The sequence below is a fragment of the Mastigoproctus giganteus genome, chromosome 1, assembly GCF_048544385.1.
Source record: "Mastigoproctus giganteus isolate SK-2022 chromosome 1, ASM4854438v1, whole genome shotgun sequence".
Lineage (NCBI taxonomy): Eukaryota > Metazoa > Arthropoda > Arachnida > Uropygi > Thelyphonidae > Mastigoproctus > Mastigoproctus giganteus.
In genome coordinates this window covers 189053868-189080329 of record NC_143575.1, presented here as the reverse complement: position 1 = coordinate 189080329, position 26462 = coordinate 189053868, and the positions used below count along the sequence as shown (strand labels likewise).

General features: G+C 39.4%; 1 protein-coding gene across 1 annotated transcript in view; it reads right to left on the bottom strand.

Annotated features, from left to right (window-relative positions):
* LOC150091382 (uncharacterized) overlaps positions 1-26462 on the bottom strand; it is a 576879-nt gene that overhangs the window by 183176 nt on the left and 367241 nt on the right. The window contains exons 5-6 of the mRNA XM_090390158.1: positions 10676-17734; positions 1819-1821 (exon numbers count right to left, since the gene is read on the bottom strand). Of these exons, the coding sequence (XP_090246284.1) occupies positions 1819-1821; positions 10676-17734 (7062 nt within the window). The remainder of the gene's footprint in view (positions 1-1818; positions 1822-10675; positions 17735-26462) is intronic.

Below are 26462 nucleotides of genomic sequence, written 5' to 3'. Positions count from 1 at the left end.
GGAGGAGGTGTTGTTGAGGATAGGCATAGGGGAGGCGCCCGGGGTGGATGGGATCTGTCCAGTTGTGTTGAGGGAGGCAGCGGTGGAAGTGGGCAAATCCCTGGCCGTGGTTGTGGGAGCTTCTTTGGGCTCGGGGGAGGTGCCCACGGACTTGGGATGTGCAGGTGTGGCCCCGGTTCGCAAAGGGGGATCGAGGGCTGGCACGGGTGGTTGTGGACCTGTTAGTTTGGCTTCTGTTCCGGGAGGGTTGATGGAGGCACTGGTTGGGGAGGCGCTGCGGGGTCGTCTGGACAAGAATTCAGTTGTACTTCGGGCGCAGCCTGGTTTTGTTGGGGGAAAGCCTTGGGCGACCAGTTTGATTGAATACTGTTGTGCGGTCGCAGAGGGACTGGATGCGGGGAATGGCTTTGATGTTGTATATTTGGATCTTGGAGGGGTTTTCGGTGCTGTTGCACATGGAGACTGCTGCACGGATTGGAGCGGTGTGGCATTGGAGGCGGATTGCTGCTGTGGATGGGGGGATGGTTGGGTGGCAGGGGGCAGAGAGTGGTGGTCAATGGACACTGCTCAGCGTGGACTGGTGTTGTTGGTGGGGTTCCTCGGGGTTCAGTGTTGGGTCCGTTGTTGTTTTCTGTATTTGTGGATGATATTGATGGTGGTGTATCGGGCTTGGTGTCCGGGTTTGCGGGCGATGCGGGGGTTGGCAGGATTGTACACTACTGATGCTGTGCTTCTGCAGCGGGGTTTGGGGGGGTTGAGCGGATGGGCTGGGAGGTGGCAGGTGAGGTTTAGCATTGACAGGTGTAAAGTGGTGCATGTGGGAAGCGGTAGCCCCGGAGCGGCGTATCGGCTCGGCGGTGCTGCACTGGCAGTGGTGGAGAGTGGGAGGGACCTGGGGGTGATTGTGCGGGTGGATGTGGGGTTCTCTGAGCGGTGCGGACGGGCTGCGGGAGTGGCTCATGGTGTCTTGTCGGTGATATGCAAGAGTTTTTCTGGTGGGGATGGGGAGGTGATTGTTCCCTTGTGTGAGGCAGTGGTCGGGCCGCACCTTGAGTGCTGTGTGCAGGTCTGGGGGCCTCATTTCGGGAGGGATGTGGAGCTGTTGGGCGGGTGCAGGGGGGGCAGCGGGATTGGTGGGTGGAGCGGGTGGTTGCTCTTGCGAGGAGGGGATTGGGTTTTGGGAATTGCAGGGTCTGGAGGCTGGGCACCGGAGAGGTTGTCTGATGGAGGTGTGTGGGGCCTTGAATGGTTTGGGCGTGCTCAGTGCTGGTGGGATGCTTCCTCTTGATCAGAATAGTCGCCTGAGAGGGCGTGGATTCAAATTGAGGAAAGATAGATGTTCAGAAATTTGCCTTTAGCCAGCGGGTGGTTGGTAGGTGGAACAGACTTCCACAATTGTTGTTGAAGTTGATAGCCTAAACAAATTTAAGGCTCAGCTGGACAGGTATTTCGAATGAACGGAGGGGTGAAATGGGAGTGGTGTTTTTTTTTTTTTTGGCTGATGCTGAATAAGCTTGCTTCCTTGCATCATATGCCTCTACTAATGCTAATGCTAATTTTGGCATCTGAGATGAGCAGAAGTTGAATCAACCGATAACTGAAATTCTGTCAGAAAAAGTACATGGGGTTTGGCAGACTGTTGAGATTAGAATTGAGACCACGTCTCAATTCTAATCGTTGAGATTAGAATTGACACCACGTATATTTGTGAAATGAATTAGGAAGTCCTTGGGAGGTTTAGATCTTTTCGCAGATAAGCTTGCTCTATTAGTTTGACAATTCATGGTGTATTCAATAATAAGAAAAAGTGGGTGGGACCTGCTGTATGAAGTAATGAAATTTTTGGATATGGCGTACATGTGGTAAGGATATACCCAGATCCTTGACATAACATGGCCTTGACAATGCTCCCCGCATACACACTACTCCCTCCAGTCACTATCTGGCAGAGTAGAGGTAGCAAGATTATACACTAGCTGATCTGGAAGCCACCTAGAGAGTTACCAATAGGTTCGGTCAGGTGTACTAACTAGCGGCCAGCCTGCGAACACCGTTTTAGAGGTGCGCCCTCGAAATGTAAGGAATATTGGATCTCGCCACGACGTTCATCATAACCTCAAAAGTCATCAATCATACTGCATGATGGAAGAGATAGCGAAGGGTTGACCAGAACTATAGGGAAGGGTTGACGGTGATAATCCAATTGGCATTCGAGGTGAGCGGACGCGCTTAGACAGGGCTCCTCAGTTAAGTGGTTTACTTTTGGATAGTGCTTTTAAATATTTGATTTATTTAGATATTGTTGGATTATTTTTTTATAGGTTTTCCTGTAACTGTTTGATTTTAATAATATTATAGATATAATTTTTTAAAGTTACTTTCATTGATATTTATTTAATTTTATAATGGTAGTTACGAGATCTGCCTTAAACACATCACAGGGTATCGTGACTCACATGTAAGGCTCCTGGAGTTGATGGAATATACCCTATAATCTTAAGAGAGGCAGCAAGCGAGTGCATTGAACCATTGAGGCTAATTATGCAAGCATCACTAGACTCTGGGGAGATTCCCTTGGATTGGAAAAGTGCAAATGTATCTCCCATACATAAGGGTGGCTCTAAAAGTGAAGTTGGAAATTATCGACCTGTCAGTCTAACTTCAGTAGTAGGGAACATCATGGAGGCAATGATCAAGGGTGGAATTCAGGATCATTTGGATCGAATTGAAATTCTCAAGGATACTCAGCATGGTTTTGTAAAGGGAAAATCATGTTTAACATATCTGGTTCGCTATTTCGAAAGGGTCACTCACGAGCTGGATTTAGGGAATAATTTCGACATTGTTTATTTAGATTTCAGCAAAGCTTTTGACTCAGTCCCACATGAGCGGTTGCTTTATAAGCTGGAACAGGTTGGAATCACAGGGAAAATCCTTAGATGGATAGAAGGATGGCTTCAGGGCAGGAGGCAGAGGGTTGTGATAAATGGCTATTCCTCAGATTGGGTTGATGTAAGAAGTGGGGTTCCCCAAGGATCAGTATTAGGACCATTGTTGTTTTTAATTTTCATAAACGACATTGATGAAGGGATAGAGGGTGTGATGTCTAAATTTGCAGATGATGTTAAAATTGGTAGAATAGTTAATGATCACTGTCAAGCTGAGCTTCTTCAGAGAGACCTAGATAGACTTCAGGAATGGTCAGAAAAATGGCAGCTCTGCTATAATCCAACAAAGTGTAAGGTATTACACCTGGGAAACAGTAATCCCAAAATAACTTATTCACTTGGTGGAGTTCAACTAAACCCAGTACTGGAGGAAAGGGACTTGGGTGTTACGATACGGTCAGACATGAAATTCTCTGAGCATTGTAAACAGGTTGCAAGGAAGGCCCGTGATGTCCTATCAATGATCTATCGAACTTTTGCAAGTAGAGATAGGGACGTGATAATCCCATTATATAAGGCTTATGTTAGACCACACTTGGAATACTGTGTTCAAGTATGGAGACCGCACCTAAAGAAAGACATCGAGCTTCTTGAAAGGGTGCAAAGAAGGGCAACTCGCCTGGTGAGATCGGCAAAAAGGCGTCCTTATGAAGAAAGACTTCGAATATGTGGGTTGCAGAGTTTGGAAACTAGGCACCTTAGAGGAGATTTGATTAGGACAAAATTTTCAAGATTATAAATGATGCTAGAACTAGGGGACATAAATTCAAGTTACGGGGGAAAATGTTTAGATTGGACTGCAGGAAGTTTTATTTTAGCCAGCGATTTATAAATTACTGGAATAAGTTGCCTTCATGGTGGTAGAGGCCGACAGTTTGGGGAAATTCAAAGGTCATCTGGATAGTACTTTCGGGTAAGGGAAGCGCATAGGATGATAGGTTTAATTTCCTTTTTTTTTTTTTTTTTATTAATTATTATTATTTAGTTATTTATTTTATTTTATTTTTTTTATCATTGATTTGTTCGGTTTTTTTTTTTTTTTTTTTTTGGCTGGTGCAGCATAAGCCATAGGCTTTCTTGCACCATGCGGCCGTTACTAATACTAATACTAACTTAGCTCTAGAGACTAAGCATGGGTTCCAACACTTCAAGCCTCCGATAAGCAAAGTGGTGGTATTTCACCGGTTGATGTGAGTCATCTACCACCTAGTACTGACTGGTAACATAGAGGGGCGGCGTTCCTCCATGTGGTGTGGGCGCCACACCTCGACCCCTGCTTACGTTGGTTCACACCTGGATGGTCACCCACCATGTACTTGTGCAAGAAGGTTATACCCAGGATTACTAACAGTCCCACCATCATGAAGGTGCAAGCAGAGGATCTGGCTGTCACAGACCATCCGGACTTCGCCGAAATTGGGTCCACTTGACTTGAGTATCAACCGAATATCAGTTCCATCAGCGTTTTAGACTCCCAGGTAGCAAGTACAGCTTGTCTGGCATATCTGAGAGAATGACTGTGACAACCTCAAGGACCAAATCATACCAAACATTGAACTTTTAGCTAAGAAGCATCAGGCTCAGGGATTCCATTGAATAAAAAGATTAAGTATAAAGTATTTTCTTGTTTAAATTTTCATGGGGGCATTTAGGAAAAAAAATTGCCTAAAAAAAGCCCTAGGGGGGGCAATAATTAAAAAAAGGTTGAGAAACACTGCCCTAGAAGGTGGTTTGGAACTTGGTAGGAACTCGCAAACATCCTAGAACCTATAGTACTTAGTAGTGTGCATGGGTTGAAGGTTAAGAAGACGAAAGAAGATACTTGCTGATGTTAGACTTGAATTTCTGTAGATTATAATTTTCAGAAAATACATGTGAAGGGAGGTTGTTCAAGAATACGGAAGTTGAAGGGACAAATGAGGAAGAAGAAAAGTTGAACCGTAAATGGATGTTGACTGGTAGTGGTGGCAGCATGTGTTTGGATCGGTTTGAAAGAGAGTGGGGGAATTACAGTGCCCATGGAAGTAGGTACAGAAAAGGTATGCAGCAGAAACAATGTTTATGAGAGAGTGGAGAGACTGTATGAGAGGACTCATTAATTAACCTAACTGTCCTCTTTTGAATGGAGTCTGGAAGCTGGAGAGAGGTTATGAGGGAATTAGTTCAGATGTGGGGACAATATCTCACAGTAGGGTGAATTTAAGATTTGTACAGAGTGAACAGCTGTTTAGAAGAAAGAAAAAGAGAAAACCCAGTATTTTTGATGCACAGGAAGCAATATTACTGATGTGCTATGACAAGAGAGAGATTAGAAGTCAGATTAATGCCTAACAGAAATATGTAATAATGTATAGAAATCAAGTGTCATAAAGATACGGCACAGGAGCAGAAGATTTCTTTTTGAGAGATATGACAAGATTGAGTTTTAGAAGGATTGATATTAACTAAGTTATCACCCCCATTGAAAAATTAGCAAAACACTGAACTTATGGCTGCAAAAGTTAATCCATAAGTTCAGCATTTAAGGAATTGGAGTGGATATTTGTAAAGTTGATGCTGTTTGTGGAGGGGAAGGTTTCTCAAACTAGAAGTGGAATGCAATACACTATCATCGTCATAACTATTGATTGGTGGAGAAGTCAAAGAGAAATCAAGTAGTCAGAAAGAGGAAATCTTTTCTGACCAATTTGATTTGATACTACAATGTGATCACAAAGGAGCTGGATGCAAAAATAATTTTGATGTCATATATTTGGATTTCAGGAAAGCTTTTGATACTATTGCAGATGGAAGATTACTGCTATGGATAAAGGGATGGTTGAGTGGGAGAAGACAGAGTGCGGTAATCAATAGTGGACTAATATTTTTAGTGGAATCCCTCAGGTTTGATGTTGGGCTCCTTGTTGTTTTCTCTATTTATCTATATTTATTAATATAATGATATTAATTAATATTAATGAAGGTATATCAGATTTAATGTCCAAGTTTGTAGATGATACGAAGGTTGCTAGGTTTGTTAATTACAGTATGCTACTGCAACAGGATCTAGAATAGTTGGTCAGCTGGGCTGCACTGAGAGGCAACAGCTGAAGTTTAACATTGACAAAAGCAAAGTATTGCATATGGGTAGCAATAACCCCAATGAAATGTACCAACTGTGTGGTACTAAATGCAGGGTAGTGGAGAATGAAAACGACTGGGGTAATTATGCAGTGAGATATGAAATTTTCTGAGCAGTGCAGATAGATTGCCAGAGCAGGTCATGGAGGCTTGTCAATGATATACAGGAATTTTGCTAACAGGGATAAATAAGCAGGTGTTGTTGTTGTTGTTTGGTTTTTAGGAGCATTAGCAACTAAGGCCATATTGCTCCGGAATATGCGGTGGTCATTCCCTGACCTTTCCGCATCCTCCATATTTGGTGGTATAAGCAGGTGATTATTCCTTTGTATAATGCAGTGGTTAGGCCACACCTTGAGTACTGCAGCAGGTCTGGAGGCCTCATTTTAGCAAATTGCAGTCTGGAAACCAGGCAACTGTGAAGTGCCATTTGATTGAGGTGTATAAGGACTTGAATGGTTTGAGCAAGCTCAAAGCTGAAGAGATTCTTCATCTTGCATCTTGATGTAGAATAGATATGCAGAAATTTGCCTTTAGCCAGTGGGTGGATGACTGCTGAAACAAACTTCCGTCTGTCATTGTGGAAATTGATTGCTTAAATGAATTCAAGGAAGAACTGGAGAAAGGTTTGGAGCGAATTGATGGGTGAAATGGATTTTTTTTTTTTTTTTTGCTGATGCTGTATAAGCTTGCTTTCTTGCATCATATTTCTCTATTAATGCTAATTACAACAACTAAGACTAAGACAAAAGTGATTGAATCAACCAGTAACTGTTGGGATATGGACATCCTTCCAATTGGAACTGAGACCATATATATTTGTGAAATGAATGAGGAAGCATTCAGGAGGTTTAGACCTTTTAAAAATCAGTTTGCACTATCAGTTTAGCTATTTGTGATGTTTTCGGAAGTAAAAAAAAAAAAAAAAAAGTGGGAGTGGAATGTTATACAAAGTGACTAAATTTTTGAATATGATGTACAAATAGCAATTATGTACCCAGCTCCTCAACATAATATTGGGCCTCCCCTCCAGTCACTTTCTGACAGAGCAGATTCAGCAAGATTATACATTAGCTTATCTGGATACCTCCTAGGACACTACCAACAGGTTTGGTCTAGTGGGCTATCTAGTTGCCAACCTGCAAACACTGTTTTACCGCTGTACCGTTACCATTGAAATGTAAGGAAGATTGGAACTCAGCAACCACCAGTCTCTGTATGAATGAAGAGACGGACAGGTGCAGTAGCTTTTCTCTGCAGACTAAACATAGGTTTTCCAATCCAAGTGTCCAAATGCAAAATGATGGTACTGCACAGGTTGATGAGAGTTATCTACATTCTAGTATTGCCTGATAATACAGAGGAGTGGTATTCCCTTGTGTGGTGCGGACATCATACCTTGCCCCTGCTTACATTGGTTCACACCTGAGTGGCCACACTCTCAACACAAAGTGCAGTATTTCATGACTTGCACATGGGAATCATACTGAGGTTTACTAACAGTGCCACCATTGTGAAAGTACAAGCAGAAAATGTGGTTGTTGCAGAAAACAGAACCACAAAATTTCGGTCCATTTGTCTCAAGGGTCAGTCATTTTAGTATCAGTTCATCAGTGTTGCAGACTCCCAGTTAGCAAGTTCTAGCCTGTCATACTACCTGATTGGATGCACGTGACAAGACTCAAGGACCAAATTATTGGTCTTCTAGGTCAATTTTTTCTTTTCATTTTGGATATCCCAAAGCTCAGAACCCAGGTGGAGCTGTACTAGAGCTATGAGCTACAAAATATCACAAAAGACAGCCACCGTACCTCAGTCTAAAGGCAAATTTATGCACGTCTAAAGGCAAATTTATGCACATCTATTCGACAATTTTCCTCAATTTGAATTTATGCCACCTCAGGTTCATAATCTGAGCAATTGGAAGAATTCCATCAGAATTGAGCCTGCTCAACCGATTCCAGACCTTATACACTTCAATCAGATCACCTTGCAGGTGCCTAGTCTCCAGATGCTGCAATTTACAGAACTTAAACCTTTCTTGGTAAGAGGACCTCTTCATTAATTTCACCAATCTGTACTTGCTCAAGCAACTCTACATTCTTCCTAAAATGAGGCATCCAGACCTGTAAGCAGTACTCAAAGCCTGGCCTGACCATTGTTTTATACAAAGTGATAATCACATCCTTGGTGATTATCCCTTTGTATAATGGGTGCCGAATGAACCGGTTGGTTGGCTATCCCAGCCACAATACACGAAGGAAGCAAGAAAAAACTGGTTCCTTCGTGTATTGATCACATCATACGAAATAAATAAATAAATTGATAAATATACAAAACAACAGTGGGACCAACACCGAACCCTAGGTGCCTCTGCTAATAACATTAGTCCACAAAAAGCAGCATCTATTGATTACCACTGCGTCTTCTCCCACTCAACCACCCTTGTATCCATTGTAGCAACTTGCCCTTAATACTAAATGCAGTATTAAGCTCCAATACGCAGTATATACTGCTCCAATTTGTACACTAGTTTTCCATTCCCAACAGTATCAAAAGCTTTCCTGAAATCTATGTATGTGATATCAAATTTATTTTTTGCATCCAGTTCCTTTGTAACCACATCATAGTATCCAATCAAATTTGTCACCCAAGACTTTCCCTTAACAAACACCCCATGCTGTGGCTGAATTACTACTGCAGTCTTGTCTAGATGATCCTGCAATGCTTCTTTAACCAGTGGCTATTATTTTACCTGGTACAGAAGTTAAACTAACAGGTCTTTAATTACTCTTTTCACCCTTTGAAACCCCCTTTGTGAATTGGGAATACATTTATACATCTCCAGTCCATGGACCCCTCCCCTGAATCTAAGGATGCTCTCATAATTATGTGTTTGTGTCCTTCCAGACAGGGGCCGCGTTAACGCTATGACCAAACTGGCCATGGGGCCTCATTTTCAGTGTAAATATTTTCTGAAGTAGTGATAAAAATTTCTAATAATAATAATAAACCAAGAAAACGTGTAATATAAAAGAATTCTTAAGCTTAACTTGTTAAGTGTTTAAATTTTATTCTTATACCTTTTTATTGAACAATAAATAAATTAAAAGTTTCTATTAAAATTGTTTTCATTATTATTCTATTTTTCTAGTCAAAAAACAAACATTTTTGACCTCAGTTTACATTTTTATCAAGGAATTATTATTCACAATATAAATACCTATGTAGTATTTGTATTTATATGTATATGTGTAATATATATATATATTAAAGGTGCCTCAAATTTAAATATGGCAGGGGGGGCTCTTTTATCACCCGGCCCTGCCTTCAGTCCACAAAGTGGTGCTAAAGAGCAGTTGGGAAACTATAGGCAAATGAATTTGACCTGTAGTCATGAGGTCTATGGCTTAGAATGCAATTCAGAACTACCTCAACAAGAATACCATGTTAGATAGATCTCCCAGCATGGTTTTATTAAAGGGAGGTCATGCCTAACCAGTTCAATAAATTACTATTATGTAGTAATTATGGTTGGATGTAGATAACAATTTTGACACATTATCTAGACTTTTTAAAATTATTGATATTGTCCCTCATGGAAAGCTGCTAAATAAACTGAACAAAGTTGAAGTTACCAGTAAGGGCCTAAGGTGGATTTCAGTGGGCTTCCTTTGGCTAAAAAAAATTGGGAAAGAATGTTGTCATAAATCGTCATTCTTCAGGGTAGAATAGCATAACAAATGGTACCCCCCCCCAGAGTTTGATCGGTTGCATATATATCCAAAAAATGGCAACTGAAGTTTGATGCTTCTAAATGTAATGTTAAGTATTTGGGGAAAATAAATCTTGGCATCACGTATAAGTTGGGGGAAGAGGAACTAATAAGTTCCAAGATCATAAAGGCTTAAGTGTTGCAATTCAACCTTACATGAAATTTTCCATTTGGAATAAATAGGTGGCCAGGAAGGCACATGGTGTCCTGTCCATGGTTTATAGGACCTTTGCTAGTAGGGAGAGGACGTCTTTATTGCATTATACAATATTGTATTCAGGTCTGGAGAATACAGTTTAAAAAAAATACAAAAGTTCTGGAGGGGATTCAATGGAGGACACCCAGATTAGTTATGAGTGAAAATTGATACACATATGAAGGATGGCTTATAGGATGTAGACTACAAAGTTTGACAACTAGAAATCTAGAGGGATATCTAATTGACATGTATAAAGCACTGAAGAGGTTGAGTACAATAAATGAGGAAGGTCTGTTCTCCCTCATAGGTAAGATAAACACCAAGGGACACAAATATAAAATATCATGGAATAATATAAGATATATTATTTATTTTATTTTGGCTGATGCAGAAAAAGTCCACTTCCTTGCATCACTTGAAAATACTAATACTAAATATAATAAAATATTTAAGATCAAACTTCTTTATCCCAAAAATTGAAACATTCAAGAATTTTTAATATATTGTGATATTAAAAAATTGCAGAAAAATTATATTCAAAATATTAAAGTGAGTATTCATAAATAATAAAAACATGCCAACTTTAATAAAAAAAACTTTAACAGCTAAATATTTACATATCTACAAATATACCTCTGAGATGTGTAAGCTTCCTGAGTACTCCTGATGTTGAAAAAAATGAGGAGGTAAATGGCCGAATCCTATGACCAGTAGCTGAAGGTGGAATGGCACCCTTGCTGCACAAACTTAGAGGCAATGTACTGGATTTAGAAGACCCAGTGCTGGATACTGTATCTGGAATATTACCAGAACTAAGTGACATTTTTGTGGGATTAACAGGTTTAGAATTTGATTCCTCTTCCTCTGGAATAGTTTCAGTAGATGTTAGCGAGCGATAGTGAGTCAATGAGGTAGTTGAAGTACGACTAGCAGTAGAATCATCTAAGCTAAGAATGCTTTCTTCAGATGATTTGAATGAATAATAGCCAGTATCACGAAATGTACTTTTGTTTGAATTGCTTTCTAGTTCAGAGATATTCCCTGCTGATTTTGTTCCAAATACTTTGCTTCCTTTGCTTGTTGTGCGATAATTAGCAACTAGCAAATCATTCTCACTAGAAGCCTTTTCTTTGGGATTGATAACTTTTGGCAAAGGAGTGATTATTCCATTGTCTTCTTCATGGTCTGCTTCTGCTCCTTCATCACTAGTGACCGAAACTTTTGAAGTTGATATTTCAATGCAATCTGTTTTATTTTTATCATTTATAATTTCAATGTTTGTAGTCTGTCTATCTGTTACTGAATTATTTTTTTCTTCACAGAACTGGTTTTTAATAAGTTGGCATGGTGTCTGATTCTTAATACTACTAGATACATCATTATCAGCAGTTTCATCACCATTGCTTTCAAAAGAAATGTTGACAAATGTAGGTATATTTTTAGTGCATTTTTCTTCAGTAATAGTATCTACTGTTTCACTCTTTAAAAATTTTGAACCATTCAAATGAATTATATTTCTTCTGGACACAACATTCTTTGAATCTTCTGATTCATGCTTTTGGTTGGACACATCTTTTACAGTAGAATTGAGATCACTATTTAGCTCTTTTGGTTCAACAGGTTTATTGTAAGATACTGTACTCTCTGAATAAATATCAAGGTCTTGTGATACAAGACTGGGATAACAAAAATTAAATCTAATTTCATCTTCCAAGTTTGGCAATATATCTAGGTGCTGAAATGACATTCCATCATCTACAGTAAATATATCTGTATCAGATGGCTTGGATATTACCAGAGAATCAGGCATGGCTCCATTTGAATTTTCTAATAGTGCAAATAATTCATCCATTTCATGAGAAATTTCTGACTCCGTTGGTGTGCAGTCAGAATCATCATAACTAGGAATGCTAATGCTTGCAGATATAGTCGTTTCTGATCCTGACTCTGAAGGAGTCTTACTTTTAGTGCAACCATTCTTTTCCTCATCTGGTCTTGGACTTTCCATATCTGAACTATCATGGGTATCATTAATAGTAATATGAATTTCATCACTGTTCTGTTGGCAGGTATTCAAAGGAGTCTTCCTATCTCTGAGTGGAGACCCATTCCGACTAGCACTAACAGTATGCATTAAAGCAACAATTTGATTAGTAATATACTGCCGAGCATTGGTAACATTATCCTCATGATGTGATATATGTATATTTATGCCACATTCTGTTTTATCCGTTATTTTTTTTAAGGATGCCATCAACTGTTTACAGATATAAAGGGTTTCTTCCGATACAGTAGATTCTGAACTGTCACTACTTCCAGTATGTTCAGATCTATGTGGTGCATGAGAAAATATGGGGCTTGAAAAGTTCTGCCTTCTTATTAGTAAATTTTTTGCTTTTCTCTCACTATGGCTTCTTAATACATCATCTTCATCAGTGGTAGTCTCCTCTCCTGATTCTAATGTATCACTCCCATAATCACTATTATTACTTCCTATGGTACTACTACAACTACTACTAGGTTCACCAGTAGACAAAGACAGAGGAGATACAGTCTGCATTAGCCTTGTTATTTGGGTTTCTAAAATCTTTAATGCAGGACAACATTCTTCCTTCTTATTAGGTAGTAATTTTTCTTCTGTTTTCACTAGATCAGTATCTGTATTTTCTGCTTTACTGTCAGTAAAGTGGGTGATTAGTTTATTCATTATATATTTTGCTTCTTCATCAGAGAAGGTATCACTTGAAGGCTTATATTTAGATTCTTCAGATTTAAAGCATTCTTCTTCATTATGACTATACTTTTCCTTTTGATTCTTGGTGGTATATTTGCTCCATTTCTTTTTCTCCTGCTCACAATATTTTATTGCAGAAGTACTTTGGCTGGCTGCAGATCTGACTGGAGGAGACAAGGAACTATCAACCAACAAAGGCATTACTTGTTCATTTGCATTAGCTGTACAGATATAATCTCTTTTTATTGCACATCTGTTATTAATATTTTGCTGGTTAGTACTTCTGCTTAGCTTTGTTAAGTCCAGCTCAACAATAAGAGGGGAATCTATTTTGGATTCCAATTTGTTTGAATAATTTTTTTCAGCAAGTTTGACTTTTTGGATATCATTAGATGATATTCTTTGCTCATAAACACTTCCTGATTCATTAACACATTTATTGGTATATAAAGGAAAACTGCAATGTTCTTCAGATAACTCAGTGGCCGGTGAATTAAGAACAACTGCCCGCTTTCTTGATGATGAAGTACAGTCATCATCATCATCACTACTAATATCACCAGTTTCATCACTAAGTTGCGAAGTATCGATATGATCTGGACAACAAAAGTAACCATTTTCTGTAAGACCCGAAGTGAAATATTTTTCAAGACGAGAGGATGCTAATTCAGCATAACCAATAGCATCTTTATTTTCTTTTGCTTTGCTATTTATAGCTCCTGCAGTTTCATATAAAGAAACACCAAGTTCATTTTCAGGAAATGAATTCTCTTCATGCTCTGGACGATTTTGTACATTATGAACAGTAAGGGAAGAGGTGCCAAAAGTTAAATTGAAATACTTTTCCAACTCTGAAGGTTGTATTCCATTGATGGGTGTTGTTGCCCTAGATTCTTTTTCACTTTCTTCACAACTTTCTTCCATTATAGTATGAAGTGGATATGAAACAGGATGATAAAAACTAAATGCTGCTGCTGGTGCAATATAAGTAGCTTCATCAGAAGATGTAGAAGTGTCACTTAAGACAACTTCTTCACAGTCACTACCATTATCACTTGACTCTGAGGTACTTGAGGCATCAGTGACAAAATTATCATAATTATTATGACTCCCTTCACCATCAATTTCACTTAATTTTTCATCTACTGAAACATGTAATAAGGGACTAGTATAATCTGACATCCTTTCATCTGAATTTAGTTCTTTACTATTTTGAGACAACATAAGGTATTTTTCTTGTTTTTCTAATGATGGGCATTTGTCATAATAATTAGCGTGGTTTAAATCTACAGCACTGTCACCTATAAATATGCAGCTAACTTTTTGATGCATGGAAAAATTTAATTTACAGTCTAAAGAATTATTTTCTGTACTTTCTAACCGCATATTCAAACTATTATGACAGTTATCTTTCAAAGCTATATTTCTTTCATTCTTATCAAGTAAGGAACTTACTATTTCATCTTCCAACAATGATCTTGTTTTGTCTGGAGAAACTTCACCTAAGTTATCTGTATCAATTTCACTGTCACTACATTCCTTGGAAAGTCTGTCATTTGCCTGAAATATTTTTTCCCTAATTGCTAGTATCCTCATGCGTTTATATGCTTCTCCTTCAATCACTGTATCCTGAGAATCTGTGTCAGATTCCAGCCTATCCAGCTCGTCCCCACTTGACATCACTTCAACATCGTCACCATGGCCACTAGGAGTCTCTATAAGCGAACGGGTCTCCATTCTGGAAATTTCATTACAAGAAGTTTCAGCTGGTGATACTAATGCGGCAGTATCTTCAAGAAGTATACACTTAATCCAAGAGACATCTTTTTCACCGTTGTCTACCTGGTTAGAAACCTCAGCACCCGGACTACTTTTCGTGGGGGTGCCTGTGCCCAGAGAAGTGGCTTCCGGAACAGTATTAAGGTGTGCTACACTACTAACAATGCTAAAACGATTCAGAGAACGCTTAATGAACACACAGCCCTCTCCGAAAGTTCCTCGAACACTGACAACTTCCGGTTCTGAGTCAGAAAACATAGGTGGGCTAAACACATCTCGGGCGTTTACATTACCCTGCTTCTCAAATGCTATCTGCGGGACGCCCAATGTCTCGTCTAGTTCTCCTACGCTAGCGTCTCCTTCGTTATCCGTAGGACGCTCAACCTGTATGTAGTCTAATTCAGCCTTACTGTTTTGTTGAAATCCCCTATTTTGTCCGTCGTCCTTCCCCACCAGCGGTGTGGGATCGACCAAAGCGCGTACCTCACTTCCCCAGTCACACTCAGATGCCCTCAGGTCAGGGTCTATGACTCCGTACGAAGCAGCTGCTCGGTTCCCGAGACCTGTCGCGCTCATGCTGGTATTAACACGCTTCGGTGCCTCTGACTGCAAAACATTCGCAATTTCGAACTGCCGATTTCCGATCGCTTCTGTGACATTGGAACCAAAACAAACATACGCGCCTTGCACTTGCACGTGTTTGTCACAGGTATGCGATATGTTCGTGTTCTTCCCAACTTCACACACTCTACAGTGAACACGTAATGGTTCAGAGCACTCATCACCTGTTGCCAGTGCCATGTTGTCATCGCCTGACTGTAAATTTTCACCCGTGGGAGCAGCTTGTTCACAAACTGAGTATATACGGATTGTGAACTGAACTTCCGGAACCTTGGTGGCTAAACTGTCATTGTCAGAAATGGTTGTTCCAACTTTTTCATAATGCACAGATTCGTTAACATTAAAACAGGAATGCGCTGCAGGCCCTGCTTCTGACCGAATACATTCTGCAGAACATATATTATTTGTAGAAATAGGAGTATACTCTGTATTTACTTGAGTACAATTCACCTTATCAGAATCTGCTATCTGAACCTTACTGCCAGCAGATGACCGAAATAAAGTTTTTCCTAGCACGTGATCTCTGGTGAAGTGATTCTGAACTTGTGCAGAGGGACGATCGCATAGTGAGCCGTCACAGACCGACGAACTTCTAACGGAGGCTTGTTCGTCTATTCCAGACGCGTCGCTGTTACGGGGAGTCACGTTTCCGCTCAACTCTAAGCCCTCGTTTACTCCTTCCGTTGTATAATTCTCAGTCGGGGTGTGCTCCGTTGCTATGGTTTCAAATTTCGGGAGTGGCGCTACGGGCAACAGGTGGCTGTTACGGAGATTGCATGACTCGGTTACCCTAGTAAACCCTGCATATAGCCTTTGTCCCGTAGAAGTGGTAAAGTTGCTGGGTAGCTTATCGCCTTCACTGTTTACAAAACTGCTAGCTATCTCAGCCCTACTTTCTGAATCGTGGGCAGAAGCGTTAGAGGATTGCGATACGCCTAACCCTCTAAACAATGGACTATCAAGTGCAGGGAGGTCAACAACACAGGTGTGGGCAACGTGATACGCTTCAGCAGACTCAGATGAACTGGAATCGAGCACGTTCGTTACCCGAATATGATCGCTAGTGCTAATTTCTTCCAAATCACAGTCAGTACAGTCCGTAAGCGGCACGTGCTCATGTTCATGTTTGTTTACAATGTGATAACCTGCGGCGTTACGTGTAGTAACTGAAGTTGAAGGAAACCCATACGTACGTTCCAAATTTAACATTGTTAAGTCACAAATGGGTAATGGTAGTGTAACGGGCGAGATTAATCTCTTCGATATATTTGGAGTTTGACATACATTGACATAACCGGCAACATCAAAAATAAGAAAGTGACAGTCCAAACCCTTGTTCCGACGAGCAGAAAATAATTCAGCGATATTAGTGCCAACACCCCCTTCACTGGTAATAGAGAGGCGTGCACAAAGAGTGTCTCCATGATCTTGTTCCTCGTTACTTCTTGCAAGGCTCAGCTTATCTACTACTTCCCAAGATGGCACGAGCTGTGTTGAACTAGGACGCTCTTCCTGGAAATAATCCGACTTAGAAACATTCTGCTCGTCTGAAAGAAAGCTATCAGATGATATGGCATCAAAACTGGGCGTAGGTGAAACAGTTCTTACACACTCTGAATCTGAACATATCTCCCAGTCGGAATCCTCGATGTAAATAGTTCCGTTTGTAATCTCGACCCGCGATCTTACACGGAGAAGGCATCCACAGCGCTTTTCAGCACTACCCTCAGAGGAATCCGAGTCTTCATCTGAAGAATATGATGATCCAGAAGAGCTGATAAAGACCAGCCTATAATCATCCCCTTCTGGAACAATTTTATCAACATCGAGGTCAACTTCACTTTGAGAATCGAAATCATTATGGTAGAGAAAACCACTTTCCAGAGGCATTGCAATTCCCATTTCCTCTTCCAACTGCCATAATTTGCTTTCAACAGAATACGGACTCCAAGCCCATGCTGCCGATTGCAACCAGTTCCTATCTGCGTGTCTACTTGGAAGTGAAGCACTTCTAGCAAAAAGCGTATCATCGTCACAGTAAAAAGGTAAAGATTCCTTTCTCTTCCTATACCTTCTGGGAAGTGTATTTTCTTTGCTGTCCGAACCAGAACTCTGTCGTTGTCGTTGTGCTAAAGACTGTTTTTTCGAACGGCCAGGTTTCTTCATACGTCTTGTACAGGGTGAATCTGATGGAGTACTAGCAACACTGGATTCCCTGACATCCGTCGCTGACGATAGCTTTCCGTTCTGGTGATGACCCGCACCACCGTCACTTGGGCCGCTATAATCGATGGTTGTTAACGAAGGAGAAGAAAGGAAGCAGGTAGAAGTGGCAGTGTAACATGGTGGTAATGTTAGTAAATGCGTTACTGGATTACACTTATTATTACCCACGCCTGTAGTGTCTGCATTACCATGGGGCGAAAAATTAGAAAGTAAAGGGATGTAAGACCTACCTCCAGAAAATTTATTAAATAGTGGATTAGTGTTGTTATCAATATTAGTACAAGTTAAAGACGATTGTGATGAGCCCAGATCTGATGGTGTGGGTTGTATTGCTAATGGGAAAATAATAAACAATAATTACTCATCAAGTTTTTAACCTATAATTTTCTTCACTTTTATTGATTAAATATTTATTTAATTTATTACAATCAGTTATTTTAATGGCGTACACGAAGCATGCTAGTACAGTAATTGGGTGGCGGACAAAAAGAAGTAGTTGAAAAAGAGCATTTGCATATTAACCCTTGAATTGCTGAAAGGCATAAAAAAAAAAGAAACACGGAATATCTTGGACACCAACAACAAATATGGAATTCCACTTATTGAGGGGAGAATGGAAGGGAAAAAAAAAAAAGAAAGCTTGGGAGAAAACGTACATCGTGGCTTGATAACATTAAGAATTGGATAGGATTCAACACCAAGCAGCTGTTCAGAGCTACAAGAACCAGAAAGATATTTGCCGTGCTGGTCGCCGACCTCCGTTAGGAGATGGCACACAGAAAAGAAGACGTGATTATTTATATTTCGAAATACATGGTGATTATAAAGGCCTTTCCCACTTTTAAAAATGAATATTACAAAAACTATACGTCGTATCGAAAAACACGATTTTTTTTTTTTTTTTTTTTTTGCATTGTAATTAGCGTATGTGAGGATTGTTTTTCTCTCTCTTTTTTTTTACTTAATTTTTTTTACAATAAAATAAGCAATTTCTTATTTATTCACTTATTTTGAATAAATAAGAAATTTAATCACCAGGTGGCTAAGCAGTTTATTCACTCTAATAAACAAATTAGTGCTTTGCGTTCGTTATAAAAAGGAATAACCTTGGGACAGAAGAATTCGAAAGTTTGTTTGTCGTGATCTTATTCTTCGTGGTCAAGATAAAAAGCTTGAACCCAATAGCGTAGGAGGCAATCGTCGCCGGAGAAAATAGTGTTTGTAGTGTGTTACCACTGAGTAAAAGAGGTGAAGGGCGCTGAGACCTTGCAATTGCAAGTGCTTCCTAAAGATAAAGCAATTGTAATTAAACGTTATTAAAAGAATGGCGATAATGTTATTGCAGCTCTTTAGAACAGTGCTTCTTTAACTTTTTATTTCTTATTTTATTTTTATTTATTTTATTATTATTATTATATTTTTTTTTTTATCTCTGAGAATCTGATGGAAGCTATGTGCACCCCTCCCCGGAAAAACGCACATAAACAAGTAACACCATTTTTCATACAATTTATTTTATTGCACTGAAAACTGATTACCTTCACATACACAAAATATAAAAATCTTTATAAAGAAGTACGTCTCCGTTACTCTCGTTTCTTCATGTCAAAAATGAATGTTCACTTCCTGAAAATACAACTGAAATAAATAAAAATAAATAAAAAAATAAAAAAGTGGGAACAAAACAAAGAGGAAATTTGAATTCTTCTCAAAAGCAAATTTCAATGAGAAGACTGGACTCCTATTGTTTTTCTTGAATAAAAAAGTAGTTGAAATTGTAGTCATTGCAGTGCATGTCATCTGTGAAATCCAACCGATTCCGAATTTTTATTTTGACAATACTCTGCACTTGCCTGGAGTGAAACAATACCTTAATATAATAATTTAAAATAACAGTTCCCCCCCCCACAACAATTTTCAAAATAACAGGAAGAAATCAAAGGAAAAGTTTTTTTGCGCCCGATTCGTGGATCCCCAAAACATTCGTATAACCCTAGGAGTACATGGACAACAAGTTAAGAACCCCTGTTTAGAGCGTATCTAAGACAGAAAAATGTCTTTAAGGCCTCTTCCTTATTCGAGAAGACCCATGTTAAATATTGTAAAGGGTTTTCAAAAAAGACAATCCAACGCCTAGACGTGGTCGTCCGTCAACATCACAAGATGAGATGAAAGAAGCCCGAACAAATTCGTTCAGATTATCTAGTGCTCGCCATACATTTCGTGTGGCGTATTCTCAGCAGCACGTAGAGCCTTAAAAGTACACACCATCTCCTACTCAATAAAATCAAACATCTGCATCAACTGGAACCACAAGACTATCAAAGTCATTGTGATTTTGCCAGGTAAATGAATGGCAAGGTTGCGCAGGATCCAAAATGGTTATTTAATCTCTAATGGAGAGATAATGCGGACTTTCACCTTGATAGATCTGTGATAGGCACAAATTGTCAAATTTAAGTTAGAGAAAATCTCCATGTGCAAGTTGAGAAATCACTCCATTACAGAGGACATTCCCAACTGGTATGCCGCAAAAAAAATTAACACGTTCTGTGAGATATGCTGACCGTGGTTTTTTTTTTTTTTTTTTTTGCACAAGGGCGTCTAAGGCTAAAATTGGTACATCTTGGCATTAAAAGTCCTTGTGCCAAAAACCCTCATTTCAACCAACCAATCAATCAATCTGCCCCACCATGAAGTTTTGCTGGCATGTAGTTCTCACCCTCATGGCCCTATGAACAGCGTAACTCAATACAGCGCACCGCTGAACACAATTTATAGTTAATTCTTGATAGAGCCGGCTCTAATTCCGGCGAGAACAGGTGCAGTGTTGTTTTTCAGAACCCCTATCTCTATTTTTTTAAAGTCCTTTTGACATCTGGTTTAGTACCGTCCAGTATATACATTTAAGCAAAAAAGTTGTGCAGAACTGCAAGATATGGAAGATCTCTTGTATCAGCCTATCTACTATCAGGGCCCTGGGAATTGAACAACTGGGTCGCGCTCATCAATCACGTCTCCTTTAACGCTGCTTAATATTCACATCTTATTCTTGTATAGCGGAGAGGAATTTTTTAGGAGGGTGATGATAATTTCGTTAGCGGCCCATCTTCTGTCTCATTCCGTATACCTTTCATCCACAAAATTCGTACTACCAACTGCTTACGTAAGCAGTCCTCTTAGACCAACAGTTTGTTGATGAGAAGGGGTGAATTGTAGCGTGACTACGTCGAGTTACAACTAGTGAATGGCCTTGACTCACCTACAGAAATTCTCTCTCTACTATAATATTACAATTTAATTTTTTTATGATTAGTGCTTAAAATATATTAAATAAAAATTATCAAATAAGAAAGCAGTCGATACCATAAATCATGTAGGTCAGGAAGTGGGGCGAGAGAACAAGTATGCCACATGAAGTGTGGATAAGACTGTTATGAAAGGAAAAAGCTTGGGACCCACTGTTATAGTATGGTATGTATTTACGGCACACAATATCTTAGCCTATTGCAGACCAAAATTAACCCAGTGATTAATGAATTAATCACTGGTAAGCAGTTATTGTCAAGCAGTTCCCACGAGAATTCTTCACGGAAGAGCGAATTATAGGTCACCATTTGCCACACACCTGGACTGCCGGATCGCTTGTCCTAATACCAGCTTTTGGTTCTGAAGACATCTGAAACACCGTGTTTACAGAGGTTTCCCTTCAAACTCTGAAGATTTAAAGAACGCAATCTGTCAAATGGTACTAAACATTCAAGATAGCTGTGAAAAACAATGCCAAAAGCACAAAAAAAAATTATTTAGTAAAAAGTGGGCAAGTTGATTTAGTTAATCACTTCGGGCACCCAACTTGTTCAAATTTAGAACTAATTTTTATGTTAAACAATCCTACACATACTGATCACAATGGCCTTTTAGATTGACTTACAGAGTTTTCGAGTTATGTTTTAAGCGTGGGAAAGGACTTGACAACCACCCTGTACATATAACAGAGAACCTATTTACTGAATGTATCAAATGATAAAAAGAAATGTACTCGTATAACACAATAATGCAATTTAATTAGCAAATTTTATTTAATATATTAATATTGTAATTAATAACAATTTAATAAGGTGGATAAACTCGCCTCACGGGCTTGAATCTTCGTTGGGCAACAAAACAAAATATGTTGCACATTAAAGATCCCAAAATAATCAAGAAATACATCAGAACAATTATTTACCCACGTTTAATGTACGCATCGGGTCCAAACGACTAAAAAGCCTCTCAATGCATCTGAATATTGGCTACTGAAACGAGCCAATTGGAAATCCAATCTGCTGCCACAAGCTAGAACAACGGCATTAGCGAATGCAATGGGGATTCTCCGTCTCTCCCAGCTTATTAATTCCCGGAGGTTGGTCGTCACAGTGAAAATGGATGCGGTATTTATCTCCGAGCCATCCATATGGGATACATACTGCTGGAGAATCACCATCTCTGCCTTGAGAACAACCCTTAGACTGGCCGCCCGGAATTCGAAACTTTTCCTGACAGATCGGTTTCTCCCTTTTCAGATGCTCTCCCAGATCTACAATCTTGATGCTGATCTTAACAAATTCGCATGTAATAAAAGATATAGAAGGTTCTTTCCATGCAATGATGTTGGACTAATTTTTTTTTAGTTTACTTCACATTATATGTCTTGGTATTGTTAACCGCTGGCCAGCGTGCCGTGACGGGTCGGTTGCAACATTAAGTTCTCTGTAACATCTTTTCTTAAGTTACAATATTCTCTCTCTCTCTCTCAAATAAAAAAAAAAAAAAAAAAAAGCAAAAATTTCATCAGTTAGAAACGGTAGAATGACAATGCTAAATATGAGAAATAAGATAGAAAGAAAAAAAAAAGAGCAAATTAATTCGCTATACAAATATTGTTACACAAGTGATTTACACTTCGGCTGAAGCAGAAAAGCAACCTTCAGAAACAAAACCAATTAAAATACCCTTGCGATTTTATGTAAACGCGTTGTTTGGGCTTGCAGACGTTGAAGAGTAACCTTAATGAAAATTCGTTACAGTTTCGATTGAAACCCAACTATTGGCAATTGAAGGCAGAAAACCGTTCGCGGTTTGCTATGATCTTCACTAACCCCCCCCCCCCCCCCGTATTTTTTTTTTTTTTGAAGCGAAGCTTTTTTAGACGCACCCAAGCCAGTTTTCACATGGGAGTAACCTGCGTCCGTGGATTGACAGATATTGCAACGAAAATGCGACAGGATTCATCGCCTCCCACCATTCTACCAATCCATATTTCATAAAGAATTTCAACGAAAAAAAAATAAATAATTCAACATGCCGAAGACAATAGTGAGCGTTGTAAGGTTATAGTAAGAATACGTGCAATGCTACCATCGAAATCACATCCATTAAGTACAAAGGAGAGATCTATAAAAACTTCGAAATAAACGTGTTTTTTTTTTTTTTTTGTTTTTTTTTTATGAAAACCCCAAACACGAGAGTTAATAGAACCTATAGTACTTAGTACCGTGCTTGGGTTGGAGGTTGAGAAGACGAAAGAAGATATTTGTTGACATTAGACTTCAACTTCTGTATATTGAAATTTTCTGGAAATACGTATGAAGGAAGCTTGTTCCAGAAAACGGCAGTCGAATGAATAAATGAGGAAGATGAAAAGTTGGTTCTGTGAGTTTTAAGTTGGAGAGTAAATGGATGTTGGCTGGTGGTGGCACGTGTTGGGACTGTTTTGAAAGAGAGAGCGGGAATTACAGAAGCCAATTCAGAAGAACAGTGCATGGAAGTATTTGTAGAAAAGACATGCACCATAAACAGTACGTCTATGAGACAGAGAGTGGAGAGACTGTTAGAGAGGAGTCATTAATTAACCTAACTGCCCTCTTCTGAATGGAATCTAGAAGCCTGAGAGAGGTTTTGAGGGCACCGCCCCAGATGTGGGAACAATTCCATGGTAGGGCGGATTTGAGATTTATACAGAGTGAAATTGACACTGTAAACATGAGATGGAATACTTAACTTAGGGTTAGATTTTGATATCAGAACTTAAATCTACAGATATTGTTCTATGTGTTTTCCTTCACTTGAGATGACATTCTGAAAACAGGACTACGCGCGACACAATTGCGCGTAGCATCTCATTGGGAATGTTGGCTACATGCTGTTTAATGCTTGCTTTCAAATCGACAAGCGTCGATATGCCGCCACGGTAAACTCTGTAGTTCAGGTGACCCAATAGCCAGAAATCACAAGGATTAAGATCTGCTAATCGGGCTGGCCAGAACTGCGGAAAGTTTCTAAAAATTATGCGATCCTTTCCGAATGTTGAACGGAGCAGTTCCTTCACTTTTCGACCAACGTGAGAAGGGTTGTTTGTTTGTTATTTGGTTTTTAGGAGCATTAGCAACTAAGGCCATATTGCTCCGGGATATGCGGTGGTCATTCCCTGAATGACCTTTCCGCATCCTCCGTATTTGGTGGTGACGGGCTCGAACCCCGGTCTAATCAAGAAGCGTGTGCTACGCACTGCTGCTCCTTCCCACCTGGCTACGGAGGCGCCCCGTGAGAAGGGACACCATCTTTCACGAACACTACGGTCTCCAAGCATTGCCCTTTCTTGCAGAGCGGAATAATGTGATCTCTTAGAAGAGTGCAGTACCGTGCAACAGTTACCGTACATCTTACGGGGCCATGAGCTGTAGACGCTTCAAAGAAACAATGGTCCGATTATAAATTCTGCTGTGAATCCACAGCGAACTGTAATGTATGGACTTTGTAATGGTCTTTCATGCACAGATGGACGAGAATATTCGGCAGATTCGTGCATTTACAGTCCCATGAAGAGTGAAATGCGTATCATCAGACCACAAGATCATTCGAACCCATGTATCCTCAAGTTCTATATGAGCCAGAAATTGTAGAGCAAAGATTATTAGTTGTTGCTGATCACAAGACTTTAGTTCTTGCACTACGTGAATCTTGTACGGGAACCAATAAAATTATTTGAAACACTTTATGTACAGTAGACTTAAGGAAGGTTCACGTCTCTTGACACACCTCTGGCACTACTGACTGGTAGTGTTTCGAATTCTGACCTGGAGGCTGTTGCAACCGCCAATTCATCCACTACCGACACGTGGTCGTTCCCTGCCTGGAATTACACCTAACTCCCAGGTCGCTCCAAATTTCTTTATTAGCTTTCGAAGCCACACTGACGTCAAAGGTCCTTTACGCAAACCTTTATAAGTTTCCGATATTCACGTAGTGCTGCATTAGCGTTACTATTATTCTGGTAGAACAGTTTTACTAAAAGAGCACGTTCCTTTTTTGTAAGAGCTATAATGGTTATTGACGGTAGCATTGGCATTTCTGCTTTTATGTAACAGGATGTCATTTGCGAAGCAGCGTGCCTTGAAGCAAATGACAACTTTTATATATGTGCAGCGCCGGTTTCCCCTGGTGGCGGAAATTTGAACTATTTTTTTTTCTTCTACAAATCGCTTCCCCCATACCCTAAATGATGTGAGTGAGAGAGAGAGAGAGAGAGAGAGAGAGCGCTTGATGTGACGAACAAGGATGAAATTATTTATCAGACTTTTCAGGGATGCAATTGGTCCCTAGCATCATCTAATGGGCGATAAAGCTCTTGCCATAGAGCAGAACTGACAGGGGGAACTTTTTACAGAGTGAAAATATTTCCTGAATGGAACTGACTACCAAGGTCTCCCAAACCCGAAGTTCATCAGGTATGTTAAGATACATTTCAAGTCGTCAACAAAACTGAAGACGCTTACGTGAATTACGAACTATATGATGAAAGAGTAAGCTTCGATACCCTTAGGTCTCCTGAACACCCATTAACCCATGAACAGCATAACCCAATTCATAACCCATGACCCAAAAGCCAGGAGACACACAACATGTGGCAATGGCATTGCGCACAGTCATATTGCATAAAATTAGAATTATTAGGTGATTAATTGAATATTAGTTTAAGGCAAATCATTGTAAGCACATAAATAAAAATGAATGAAAATTAAAAAATAATAATAATTACAAAAATAAAAATAAAGAATTACAAAAATAAAAATAAAAAAAAGTAAAATAATTAAAAGGAGGGTTCAAAGTAATAGTTCGATATCATAAATGGAGATAGGACAGTCTCAGAAGTCTATATTCTCATTTGGGTTGTGCATTCACAGAATGAGTTTACAATATATGAGGGACACATTCACAGATACAGCTTTCCAAGGCTGTCAATTAAGACAAAAGCAATCTGTTTTTTTTTTTAAAACCTGTCCTTTCAACGAATGAATTTTTTCTGTTTATATTCCGGCACGACAACCAAGTCAGTAGAGTTTACAATAAATCGTCAATACAAATATTTATCGTATTTAGTAGTCACGGGCTTGAACCCCAGTCCTTTCAAAGAACGCGTGCTATGCACCTCGCTCCTGACCACTCGGCTACGTCAGGCCTGAAAGTACGCTTATCTCTGGAGGAATGACATCCACAAAACTGAAGACCCCCCCCATCCCCCCGCTATGATCCAGAGCCTATAACACTTTTGTTAGCTAGTTTATTGTTCTTTAATGTTGTGAAGTCAAGTTGCTTTCTCCTATACGCTGAATTTGTAATGAAGAAGGATATAATCAGTTAGTTCAAGCATATTATTTTGATTAGTAGGTACCGATTTCAAGAAACGAGCAGAGGTCTCACATGTTTGGTACTGAGGCGGATACATATACTGTTCATGCGTATTACTATCCTTAGATTTTTCTGATCACACAGGAGAATTATATCAAATCGTCAGACTAGCTTATGGACCTTACTGCTTTCAGAGAAAAAAGGTGATGTCATAGAGATTGAAAATACTACATAAAGATTAATAGAGAAAGAGTAGTCTCTCACAGCCAAATAAGTTCCAAATACCACTAAAAATCCTAAAATATTCAGAAGTTGTCAGTAAAAGATCGTCCAAATATCTGTTCAATTGTTATTAAGCATAACTATCTTGAGATGGTACATAACGAAATA